Genomic DNA, 13,893 nt, shown 5'->3' with positions numbered 1-13,893 from the left:
GGAGTCCCGGTGGACTCCCGCTTTAAGGTAATCTATTTATGCCTACATATTTCTAAATACATTTTTTACACAATTTTTAGGTGATGATCTGGTTGTGGAAGGGCAAGCGGCGGAGCCATTTACCACCGACAGCGCCCAAAGACTCATTGGGCAGATCATGGCCTGGAATGGGCACATTGATATGCGCAACCAGATAGAGAGGATGCAAACTCAGCTGGACACCATGCAGAAGGAAATGAAGAGCATGATTGATGTTTTGGGGAGAAACTACTCCCTTTTTCCCTAAAACCCAATCAATCATGTTCTTAATTTCCTTTGTAAATGAGAAGATTGTTTTTTTTTTTTTTAATCTTTTTAAGATTTTATACGCCAAATTTTGAAGATGCACACGGTATGTCAACATGTGCTATCTGCCATCAGGGGATCTCAATGTATGCATTTTGTGTTTGCAATCCCTTCCTCATAATGCTACTAGGTGAGAGGAAGGGATTGCACCCAAAAAACACGTCAATTGATCACCCATGATGGGAGAGAGCACATGTTGCCATTACCCATTTGGACTTCCAATTTGTGTGCATCTTCAAAATTTGGCTTTTACATGGGTGACATCACCTGCTAATTTTATAAATGTTGAACTTTGTAAGTTCCAGAGTTGGGTATGTTATTTTTTATTTCTTTTTAAACCCTGCTTCAACAAAATAGAAAAAAAATGCTGAAAATACCAAACAAAAAAATACAATAAAAAATGTATATATATATATATATATATATATATATATATATATATATATAAAATGTAAAAACAAAAAAAACGCACCAAAAAAATTACGTTTAAAAAAAAACAAAAAAAAACAAAAACGCACATATTTGAATGTGCAGTAATAAAAATTGTAAACAACAACGTGTGTGGCTTCTTCTTTTAATACTCAGTTGCGGTTTTGTAATTAATTTCAAGTTTTCAGTGACAAAGGAGCTTTATTTACTAAAGGGAAATCCACTTTGCACTATAAGTGCACTAGAAGAACCTAGGAGACAGCTAAAAAGAAAAGCAGACAAGAAGAAAAACTCAAGATTTTATCATAAAAAAAAATGTATTAAATATAAAGGTTTTAAAAGATGATCTGGCATTGCAATGGCCCCCTACCATTGAAATAATTCACATATCTCTCATGCACTTTAAGTGCTGTTTGGGGGGCCAAGCCAGGCTGGCCACGATCCAGCCCTGTGAGTTTGGATTGTGGAAGTCTGGCCTCAGGCCCAACAGAATGTAAATAAGTTACAGAATGTCTTTTAAAAAAATTATGCAGCACACAGCAGCACAGGATTATGTGGTTTAATTTTACTCCGCCATAATCCCGAAGGCATTCTCCATAACTCTTCTCGCTCTGGCCAGCTGGTAGTTAAAAACCCTCCTCTCCGGGGTGAGGGTCCTTTGGGGGAACGGTCTCATCAGGTGATTGCCCAGACCGAACACTTCATCTCCAACGAAAACAAAAGGTGAGTCCCTCAACGTTCTCCACATCTAGTGGCAACCCCAGGTCACCAGTCTGGAGATGATGGCAGAACTCCGTCTGGGCAAAGACTTCTCTATCCGGCCGTTCTTCCCCACGTCCAGGTAGAGAAAATCATATTGTGCCGACACCACCACCATCAACACTACACTATGGAACCCCTTGTAGTTAAAGTAGTAAGACCCCGAATAGGGTGGTAGCACAATTCGAACATGTTTCCCGTTGATCGCCCCTCCACAGTTGGGAAAGTCCCAACGGTCAGCGAACTGGGAAGCCACAGTCTGTCATTCCTGTGGCGTAGAAGGACACTGTGGAGTCAAACAAGAAAAAAAAATGATATGTACTTTTAAACCTAAAACTTTGCAAACAGAGTACACAAAAACATTTTTGCACAACAGCAGTATAACATTTTTTAGAAGTAGTATTTAAAAAAAATAAAAGATAAGGCCCACTTATCAGATTCCTCACCCCCTCTGATGGGCCATAGAAAATAATTTATTGGGGGGGTGGGGGTTCTAAATGATTTGAAGACCACACATTACACTTGAAGACATTTGAGGGGGTGGGGGAGGGTTATAAATTATTTGAAGACCACACTTTACACTTGAAGACATTTGAGGGGGTGGTTCGGAGAAAGCAGTACAATGGAGCTGACAATATACATTACAGGATTGCATGCTGGGGAGGTTAGTGAAGGCAAATATGCATGTAGGCCACAAAATGAAAATTTAAAGAAAAAAAATGCATGCATGAATATAAAAGGGGACATTCACAGCATCCTGAGATAATACTCAGGATTATTCTCACGGATCTCACAAAGCAAAGGCATGTGCGAGAATTGGTCACGCTGGTGCAGCCAATTCTTCGTCCATGAACTCCTCCTCTCCCTGTTCATGGACTGGGCTCAGGTCAAAGTATTAACCCCAACATCAAGCCCCCACATACAGCACAAACTCAAGAACGAGTACCTCCACGCATCATGGCTTCAAAACGGTCGGCTGGTCAAACAAACTTAACCGAACGCACTGAAGAACAGCAAGGCCTATGAAGAGCGACCTGAAGAACGGGAATGAGCGGACCAGAACCGCCTGCTATACAGGTACGAACTGATCCACACACACTGAAAACCAGATACTAACCTCACAAGCACAAACTGAACCGCAGAAAACGATCGAAATAAGCTGAAGTCTGAAAAGCGAGAATCGTCTCTAACCAAACTTCTACTACACAAGATAAACACGAGATTAGCAGAAAGAGCCCAGAGGGCGGCGTACTGGGTCTTGGACTTCCTTTTTCTAGTCCCGTCTTACATGCTGTACGTCACCGCGTTCGAAACTGCCAGACTTTTGGAGTGATAGTGTGTGGTCAAGTTCGTTTGTTTGAAAGTCCTGCGGACTTCAGCTGCAAAGCCTGTCGGATTGTCTGCAGGACCAAGTCCGTTGAGAAGTCCAGTCGTGTGTATGCAGCATAAGAGTACTCATCCCTACCCTGAGTGTTGGAAGCACAGTCCTGGGTGCTGTGTGTGACCATGCACCTTGCATGCTTTAGAGACTTACCAATATCTGTGATCCATGCCTTCCTTGAGTCGTGTTGGGTGAATCTACTATGCTGTTTATTTTTTGATTGTCTCACTGAGTTCAAAGTTTATATGCATATTTCTCTTTCTGACATAACATCACACCAGTGATTGGTTGCTATATTATATATATATATAGAGCGAAAGTATTAATAGATTATGTAGCTATACAAAAGTATCATCATTTGATCTTCTGACATTTGTGATCCCATTGGGTTTATTTTTGGTGCACTTAATATCCACCGTCACAAAAACACTTTTAAATATCTGAGTAGTTTTTTGCACTTTTCAGCACAACCATTTATTGTGTTCACTTTTGCCCTAGGTGTATATCTAGGACAATTTAATCACTTCAGCCCCAGAAGATTTGGCTGCTGGATGACTGGGCCATTTTTTGCGATTCAACACTGCGTCAATTTCCCCGACAATTGCGCGGTTGTGCGTCGTTGCGCTCAAATAAAACTGACGTCCTTTTTTCACACAAATAGAGGTTTCTTTTGGTGGTATTTGATCGGCTCTATGTTTTTTATTTTTTGCGCTATAAACAAAAAAAGAGCAACAATTTTGATTAAAAAAAACAATATTTTGTACTTTTTGCTATAATAAATATCCCCATTTTTTTATATATATTTTTTCTCAGTTTAGGGCAATATGTATTATTCTACATATTTTTGTCAAAAAAAAATCAAAAAAAAAAAAAAAAAATCGCAATAAGCGCATATTGATTGGTTTGTGCAAAAGTTATAGCGTCTACAAAATAGGGGGTAGATTTATAGCATTTTTTTTGTTTTGTTTTTACTAGTAATGGCGGCGATCTGCGAATATTTATAGGGACTTCGACATTATGGCAGACACATCGGACACTTTTGACACATTTTTAGGACCATTGGTATTTATACAGCAATCAGTGCTATAAAAATGCACTGATTACTGTAAAATGTCACTGGCAAGGAAGGGGTTAACACTAGGGGGAGATCAAGGGGTTCCCTTTGTGTTTCTAACTGTAAGGGGAGGGGACTGACCTAGAAGAAACGACGGATCACGGTTCCTAGCTAATAGGAACTCATGATCTGTCACTCCTCACAGAACAGAACAGGGATTTGTGTGTACACACACACACACACACACACTTCCCTGTTCTGCCTCTCGTGCCCGCGATCGCTCGTGGCCAGCGGTCATTGCAACCATCGGCCATGAGCACAACACCCCCGCCGTGCAGCAGGGGCATGTGCGCGCCTGCTATCCCAATCCCGCGAGCTGACGTATAGCTACGACGTCCTACGGGATTGTGCAGACCTGCCACAGGAAAAAGATGGCGGCTGGTCAGCAAGGGGTTAATCATTGCAATCGTCTTACTGCTGGTGCTGGCAGCTCACTTTTCCTTTATATATATAGTAGCGCAATCATTTTCTATATCACATAAAACCTTAACCCCTTCATGACCAGGGTCAAAACAAACCTTAACACTCAAACCCAATTTTGCAACTTCAGCATGTGTTCATGAAACTGTACATATCACAGCTAATTAATGTATCCAGTTGAATTATACCATGCTATTTTAGGACAGATTGGACTATCATTTGGTGGTAAATGTTAATAGATATCTCCTGATTTTGTTTTATTATAAAAGTAAAACTGGCCCAAAATATTAAAAAAACGAAATTTCAACTTTAGCTGTATATTTTTATGCTATTACCAAGACCCACTATCAAAAAACCTGTAAAACAAATTCTCCTACTCCTAACAATTATGGTGATATCACATATGGGTGTGTTTTTTGTTCTTTGTACCTATACTAGGGCCAAGAAACAATAGTATGCATTTTTGTTTATGTATGTTTTATCCCACCTAAACACATGGACAAAGGACTCATGCACACTTCACTTCATTCTATAGGAACTTCCAGGTGTTTAGAGTAAAAAAAAAAAAAAAATCAAGGGATCCTACGTAAGATGTACCTGTTTATTTGCAGCCATTTGTCCAGTACATCTTTGTAAAACTCAGATGAAAAGGATTTTTCACAGACTCACAAAGCAGGGGCAGGGAGCTGCAGTTAAACACCAATTGAAGGGAACAACCCCCCCCCCCCCACACACACACACACAGAAACAGAGTTGAGCTTGTCAATCACAGGCTGTGTCCTAAAGCTCCACCCCCATCTTCAGAAGTGACTCACGCTGATAACAGAGGTACTAGACAGAAGAGAGAAGTGACACTTAGTGCTTGAAGAGAGTAAACACTATAGAAATATGTGCTTTTCAGATTTCATGCCCGAGGTTTACAACCAAATATAACTATTTTTTTTTTAAAGGACCGATTTGTTTTTGTTTTTTGACAGGCATGTCCTCTAGCGAGGAGGAATTCATAATATCTCTCCTCCCTAGAGAGAAAGTCCTATGCCTCCCCTCTTCACAGAGGTAAAACAACACAGGGGCAGGCTACAGAGTGAATGACCACTGTGATAGCCAATCAGACTATCACAGCGACCATGAAATCAGGATACAGTTTTCCAGGGTCCCGATCGTTAGTAGAGATACAAAGCTGTCATAGACAGCCCCGTCTCTGTTCTTGGAGTGTGCGACAAATGCGACACAATAAGAATGGTAATAAAGTGTAACAATAAAAAACGTTTTATTTATTTATTTTTTGAATAGAGTAGGGGGAGGATTTCAATCTTCATTTTACGTTAAAATATAGTAGGGAAGAAGTTGAGTTCCATGACCTAAAGATAAAAATAAATTCTGATGGCACTTTAACTTCCTCACTCTATAGAAAACCAACAGCCGGCAATACAATATTACATGCAAAAAGTTTTCACCCAGAACCATTAGTACGAAGCATCCCATATAGTCAATATTTAAGATTAAAACGTAATTGTAGCAATGAAACTGACTACCAAATGGCAGCCAGGGAACTATATAATAGACTGAAAGTGCGAGGATATAGCCATACTTGCTTAAAGAGAGCATACAATAAAGTGAGGATTAGAGATAGGAATAGCCTAATTTTTTCATCTAAATCACATGAAGGTAGCAACACTGTTAGATTAATAACAAGATACTCAAATCAACATAATAACTTTAGGGATATTTTGCAAAGATTTTGGCCCCTTTTATTGTCAGATCCTATGATTAATAAACATATTAAAAATCACCCTGAAATAACTTATAGACGAGCAACATCATTAAAGGACCATTTGGTCCGTAGCCATTTTGTGAACCCTGAAATTACTACTAATTTGAAAAAATGTGGAACATACCCATATGGACAATGTGATATGTGTCCATATATGATGAATTTGTCTAAACTTAAATTGCCAAACGGTAGATGGTATTCGTCAAAATCCCACGTGTTCTGCTCCACATTGGGCATCGTTTACTTCGAGTACGGTGCCTTTGTGGAGGATTTTACGTGGGAAAAACAAAAATAACTTTTTCAGTCCGTATGAGGGACCATATCAAACCCATACTGAATAAAAAAATAGTTACTGCTGTCAGCAGACATGTTGGTAATTATTATGCCTTTAACCCAGAAGTTGTTCGATTTTTTGCCTTGGAACATGCTCCACTATCCTCCAGAGGGGGCAGTGTTGACAAAATATTGCTTCAGTTGAGGGCAAGATGGATATTTAATTTGAAAACAACCTGTTTCCCAGGCTTTAATGAAAATTTGAGCTATAGATCATTTCTCTAATCTATGGTGAACCTATGATCTTATTTTCCCATGTGGCTCGCTTGATTGTCCCAGGGTGGATGGTGAGGGTTATGTTTTGTGGGTATGGTGTGTTTTTTTTTTTTAGCCATAAATTAGTTTATGCGCAATTAACCACTTCCCGACCAGCGCACGACGATGTACGTTGACAGAATGGCACGGGCAGGCATATTGGCGTACAGGTACGTCCAATATTCAATGCCGCCCTGCCATCGGGAGCGCGCCGCCGGCGGCGCGCTCCCGCGCTGGTCGGGACCCTCGTGAGTCCGGTCGCGGGACACGCGGACTCGATCGTCTTACGGAGCGGCCGAATGGAGGAAATGCAGAGTAAACAGCATTTCTCCATTCTGCCTAGCAACTAGTGACGCTGATCTCTGCTCCATGTGATTGGAGCAGAGATCAGTGTTCACTAAATCAAAGCCCAACTCCCCCACAGTTAGTAACACACCCCTAGGAACACTTAACCCCTACACTGCCACCCACTGGTTAACCCCTTCACTGCCAGTGTCATTTACACAGGAATCACTGCATTTATATAGCAGTGATTACTGTATAAATGATAATGGTCCCAAAAATGTGTCAAAAATGTCCGATGGGTCCCCCACAATGTCGCAGTCACAATAAAAATCGCTGATCGCCGCCATTACTAGTAAAAAAATAAATAAAAAATTATTAATAAAAATGCTATAAAACTATCCCTATTTTGTAAACGCTATAACTTTTGCGCAAACCAATCAATAATCGCTTATTGCGATTTTTTTTACCAAAAATATGTAGAAGAATATGTATCGGCCTAAACTAAGGGAAAAAAATGTTTTTTTATATATTTTTGGGGGATATTCATTATAACAAAAAGTAAAAAATAATGCGTTTTTTTCAAAATTGTCGCTCTATTTTTGTTTATAGCGCAAAAAATAAAAACCGCAGGGGTAATCAAATACCACCAAAAGAAATCTCTATTTGTGGGAAAAAAAGAACGTCAATTTTGTTTGGGAGCCACGTCGCACGACCGCGCAATTGTCAGTTAAAGCGACGCAGTGCCGAATCGCAAAAAGTGGTCTGGTCTTTGACCAGCAAATTGGTCCGGTCTGAAAGTGGTTAATCATAGAATTTGTTTTTTCTTGCTTTTTGAAAAATATGTATTTAAATAAACGTGATTGTAACCTTTTTCTACACGTTGGGCTTTGGGCGCTTTGTCCTTTGAGCCATGGCCAATCTGGTCCCGGTTTTGGTGGGGGATAAACTGCTCTTGAATGTTTTGCCTCCCTTCGTTCTTCGTTCTGACTGGCGGCTCCTCTCGGTTTGTGACCTCCAATGTGTTTCCAGGGGAACTATTGGCTTTCATTAGGAGGTCATACGGACACTCAGGGCGTCTCTGATGGGGTTGCTTCCCTTGGAGCGCCCATTACCATGACGATATTTCGCGATTGTTCCGGAGGATTACTATGTAGGTCAGTATATGGCTCAGGCTGATACATCTGCTGCCACCTGTTACCTCAGTGCTCCGCGATTGGATATTGCGGGACTGCGTAAGGCTCACTATTGTTTCCGGAGCCTTATGGGTAACGTAGTCCAATGCTTCCCTCCTTCCCCCTGAGCATGCGCAGTACCGTCGGGTGGACGGGGATACAAAAGGCTGGCTCTATCTAACTGAATGAGCTGGTGGAAATGCTAGGATTGTGTGGGACTATTTAAAATACTGCACGTAAGTTCTCATCTTTACAGATTATTAATTCCACATTCTAAAAGCAGTGATAGTTAGATACTAATTTGACCATGCTTTATATACTTTTAGACACCTATTGACTGAGCCTTTGGCTTATGGGTGCAAGTGTGGACCGCAATTGCGGTGCAGTTTTATTCGGACATACTAACCCTCAACAATCATACTGAGCTGCTAGTATAACATTTCTAATTACTCCCAGATGAGCATTAGTAAGTACTCTTTTGATAAACTGATCGTATTTTGACTCTTTATTTTTCTTTATGAGTTTATATTATATATGACCCAAATTATATGAACTATTATTTACTACTCTCAATACTTACTTAAACTAATTCACCTAAGATGATTTAGGAAGGTCTTTTGGCCCTGTTTTTTATTATCATGAGATATGTTAATTATTAATTTAGGATGTAGTTTGATTAATTTGAAATAGCAATTTGTAAAATTGGTAGTATTTTATGGTTTTTCTTTTTACTACTGTCCAGACTTATCCCCGTCTATGCCCTCCTGAGCCATTTTTGCCTGGTCTTTGAATGCATGGTTGTGCACAAAACTCTTTCCATCTCAAGTTGGGGGCTCCCACATGAGGCGGTGGAATTTTGGGGGGATGGTAAGCATTTTCTTGAAAGCCCCAAGTGTGGAGATTTTATAACAGTGTATGGATTATATATTTGACAAATTGTGATTCATGTATTATTTGTAATACATTTTTTGTTTTTGATGTTATTATTTATTAGTTTGAGTATCCCCTGAAGAAGCTATTGCGAAACATGTCGGGATAGTTGAACACAAGCTTCTCCAATTTGCTCATCATGTGGACCAGTTTTTGCATGCTATTTCTCTATATATATTAATTTACTGTATGTGACACATGTTATGTGTTAATTTTAATCTTTCAGAATAAAAATTATATATTTTTTTATTGCTTTGTATTTTCATGATAATTAAAGCACCGTAAAAATCCCCCTCTCTCTGGTTCCTTTACCATAAAAAATATGTACGTTTTTGGTTGCAACATTACAAAATGTGGAAAATTAAAAAAAAAAAAAAAAAAAAAGTATGAATATGTTTTCAAGGCACTGTATGTAGGCTGCCATTGCAGATCTCTCCTTTAGAAAAAGCTAGCTGCCGAACTATGATGCTGGAACAATATCTTTAATGTTTTTTGAATTGCCAAGCAAGAACAAGTATGCTGATCGGAAGTTCTGTTTTCACCAGCTGCATATTGTTTTTGTGTCTGTGATTCAAAGCCCTTTGTGGCCAACTGTGATCTCAAACATATACATACACACAAAATAATATAGAAATATCAAAGGTTAAAGAAAAAATGATTATATCAACTTGCCTCCATGGATTTTAAAGTTTTCCACTGGGACAGAGCTGGCAACATTGCCAATATGAGAAAGCATATCCTCAGGAATACCAGTTGGTGGGCAGGTCATGCTTTTTGGTTCCCCCTCTAAAGTAAAAAAACCTGCAAAAAAAAAAAAAGAAGAAAAAAAGAAAAAAAAAAAAGGTTACTGTTTTAACACTCATGAACAGTCAGCTTTCCAGAAACACAGAAGAGATTTTAGCTTACCTGGCCAAGGAGAGTCCAGCCAATGCTTGATGTTAAGGATTTTCTTGTCTTTGGACTGTTCATATGCCTCCTCACAGATCTTGTCATACTTGGCAATCTCCTCCTGCATTAAGAGATTAGACACATTTATACAAACTATGAAGAGAAAACAGAAATATAAGTGGATACATACATTTAAGACCCCCATTTTTTCAGTTTTCATAGAAATGTATAAAGTCCAAGTCCAGTAAATAACCTGAAATGGTACATAGGTAAGCAGTAAACTGCCAGAGGTGAAAAAAAACAGTTTAGGTTAAAAATGAAAAATAATGTACATTTCAGAGTTATACAAAAAGTATTTTTCGGGGGAAGAAGTAATGGAATAACAACTCACAGTTGTTCTATAGCAATGTAAGTAAATTAAGCCTTGAAAGTTTATGGAAACAATTTCTATAGGTGCCCCAACTAGTGTTGCTTACTTACCAGCTCTCTGTATAAAATCAGTGTTGAAAAAACTGTTACTATACCCAAAACAACATATATGAAAGTGCTGTCCCTATGCAAAAATATAATATAGTATATGACACAAACAAAATTACATATATAAACACATACAACGTAGTGAACTTTTAGTGGATCTTCTTCTGCTTAAAGCGGAGGGCCGTTTAAAAAAAAAAAAAAAAAGTCAGCAGCTGCAAACACTGCAGCTGCTGACTTGATCAGCCCACTTACCTGTCCAGGGCGCCCGCGATGCCGGCCGCCCGAGGCCGACCCGTCCCTCGGCTCTCGGCGCCGCCATTCCTTGTAAGGGAAACAGGCAGTGGAGCCTTACGGCTTCACTGCCCGTTTCCTACTGCGCATGCGCGAGTCACGCAGTGCTTTGTGAATGGGACGCGCTGTGTTCTGGAACACACAGTTCCCAGAACACAGCGCAACCCATTACCCAGAAGACGCCGCGACGAGGAGAGAAGACCAGAAGATCTCCGCGGAGGAGGAAGAGGAAGATTAGGATTATGTGCCTAGCAACAGGCACTTCTGGTAAGTAAAAAAAAAAAAAATTTTTAATTTTTTTTTTTTTTTAGATTTTTTTGTAATTTTTAATATTTTTTTTTTTCAGGGTGGCCCTCCACTTTAAAACCAATTTTCACAATCAATAAAAGTAATAATAACAAATGAAATCAAAAGTCATATATTGTGCAGTCTTCATAAAGTGCTGTGCTAATCGTGCTGTCTTGTGCTCCGTGCCTTAAATGTGAAGCTCTCAGTGACAATATATATATATATATACCTTAACTCCTCTTACTACACCTGAGGCCGCTCATACTTCATTTGGAAAATCCCCATGCTCTATTATAGCCTGTGAGATGCATTCACAATTGGCGCAATACCTCTGATGTTAGCCTACAATTCTAACATTACATATTGTGATATTTGGGGGTTATTTAGCCTCTGTGTAGAGCACACCAGTGAGCAGAGTCCACGCCAGTTATGCCATTTAAGGGCTTGTTGGCCCACTTTTATTAAAAGTAAAAGAAAACAAGTCCCATAACAGGAGGGTTCAGCTTCACACCAGTAACAAACGAATAAACAGAAGAATACCAAGCCACCTGGCTCTCCTCAGCAATACCGCTGTTCAGGCTTACACTTCAGCCCTCTTATCCCTATAACAGAGATGTCGTACAACTATTGTACCTCTTTTATCTTCTTTGCTGCTCAGCCCACAGCTTTGGGCCCTCTGGCCATACCATGCAGACATGCATGCTTCTCCCTTGCTTTCCTGGACTCCTCGGGAGGGTGGAGCCCAGAACCCTGGTCTTGGCTCTGTTATAAGCCCAGGACCCACCTGTGCAATCAACCAGCCAAACTTCTGGCTGTTCCCAAAACCCGGTCCCAGGATTGGAGATTCCGTCCCACCCATAACACTATGGAATCTCCGGGCTCCAGGTCCCAAACTGGATTTTTGAAAATGATGAGGAAACTGAAAAGCCAGTTTCCTCTCATACAAACAACTCCCCTGGAGCCCCTCAACCTGCCTGGTTGAGAACCCTGCATGCTTCTGCTTCTGCAACATAATTGATGCGAAATGCTAAAAATACTAAAACCATTATTTTTATACATTTTAAAATATGTATAAAAAATGCATAAATCAATAAATAGCACCATTTTGTTATACTCAAATGGGGCCTATATACAATACCACTGGGTGGACACCTATTTTCTTCCCCCTAGTAGTAATTGTTGGCAACCCCCAACTTTTACAATCAAAATTGGCAGACGTTAGGGACATATTATACTGAGGTGGAAACTACTGTGCCTTGAAAAAGTATTCATACTCCTTGAAATTTTCCACATTTTGTCATGTTACAACCAAAATTGTAAAGTGTATTTTATTGTAATTTTATGTAATAGACCATCACAAAGTGGCACGTGATTGAGAAGTGGAAGGAAAACCATGAATGGCTTTCACTTTTTTTTATAAATACAGATTTGAAAAAAGAGGCATTTGCATGTGCATTTGTATACAGCCCCTTTACTCCGGTACCCCTAACTAAAATCTAGTGGAACCATTTGCCTTCAGAAGTCACCTAATTAGTAAATAGCATCCACCTGTGTGTAATTTAATCTCAGTATATATACAGGTGTTCTGTGAAGGTTGTTAGAGAACTTTAGTGAACAAACAGCATCATGAAGGCCAAGGAACACATCCGACAGGTCAAGGATAAAGTTGGGGAGAAGTTTGAAGCAGGGTTATGTTATAAAAAATATCCCAAGCTTTGAACATCTCACAAACTGTTCAATCCATCATCCGAAAATGGAAAGAGTTTGGCACAACTGCAAACCTACCAAGACATGGCCATTCATCTAAACTGACAGGCTGGGCAAGGAGAGCATTAATCAGAGAAGCAGCCAAGAGGCCCATGGTGACTTTGGAGGAGCTGCAGAGATCCACAGCTCAGGTGGGAGAATCTGTCCACAGAACAAGTATTAGTCATGCTCACCACAGAACTGGCCTTTATGGAAGAAAGACAAGAAGAAAGCCATTGTTGAAATAAAGCCATTAGAAGTCCCATTTGCAGTTTGCCAGAAGCCATATGGGGCACAGTAAACAGGTGAAAGAAGGTGATCTGGTCATACGAGACCAAATTTAACTTTTTGGCCTAAAATCAAAATGCTATGTGGCGGAAAACGAACACTGCACATCATCCTGAACACACCACCCCACCGTTAAACAAGATCACCTTTTGGGGCTTTTCTTCAGTAGGGACAGGGAAGCTGGTCAGAATTGATAGGAAGATGGATGGAGCCAAATACAGGGCAATCTTAGAGGAAAACCTGGAGTCTGCAAAAAACTTGAGACTGGGGCGGAGATTCACCTTCCCGCAGGAGAACGACCCTAAACATACAGCCAGAGCTACAATGGAATGATTTACATCAAAGCCTATTCATGTGTTAGAATGGCCCAGTCAAAGTCCAGACCTAAATCCAATTAAGAATCTGTGGCAAGACTTGAAAATTTATGTCACTCTCCAGATGTGCATAGCTGGGGGGGGGGGGGGGTTTGAATACAAATACACACCTCACTCTTCAGATATTTGTAAAAGAAATTGAAAACCATTGATCATTGTCCCTCCACTTCACAATTATGTGCCACTTTGTATTGCTCTATCACATAAAATCCCCTAAAATACATATATGTTTTTGGTTGCAACATGATAAAATGTGTAAAATTTCAAGGGGGATGAATACTTTTTAAGGCACTGTACATTATACTATTAACACCTCCACCCACCAGCCTATAGCAGATTGACAG

General features: G+C 39.9%; 1 protein-coding gene across 4 annotated transcripts in view; it reads right to left on the bottom strand.

Annotated features, from left to right (window-relative positions):
• OGDHL (oxoglutarate dehydrogenase L) overlaps positions 1-13,893 on the bottom strand; it is a 344,487-nt gene that overhangs the window by 109,090 nt on the left and 221,504 nt on the right. For all 4 annotated transcript variants that reach the window (XM_077454880.1, XM_077454883.1, XM_077454884.1 and 1 more), the window contains 2 exons: positions 10,104-10,206; positions 9,870-9,998 (listed from right to left, as the gene is read on the bottom strand). In XM_077454880.1, the coding sequence (XP_077311006.1) occupies positions 9,870-9,998; positions 10,104-10,206 (232 nt within the window). The remainder of the gene's footprint in view (positions 1-9,869; positions 9,999-10,103; positions 10,207-13,893) is intronic.

The sequence above is a fragment of the Lithobates pipiens genome, unplaced genomic scaffold (genome assembly GCF_037356315.1).
Source record: "Lithobates pipiens isolate NorthernLeopardFrog02 unplaced genomic scaffold, aLitPip1_a1.2 Scaffold_25, whole genome shotgun sequence".
In the NCBI taxonomy this organism is placed as follows: Eukaryota; Metazoa; Chordata; class Amphibia; order Anura; family Ranidae; genus Lithobates; species Lithobates pipiens.
The sequence above is the reverse complement of the archived record's forward strand: the minus strand, read 5'-3'. Positions and strand labels throughout refer to the sequence as shown.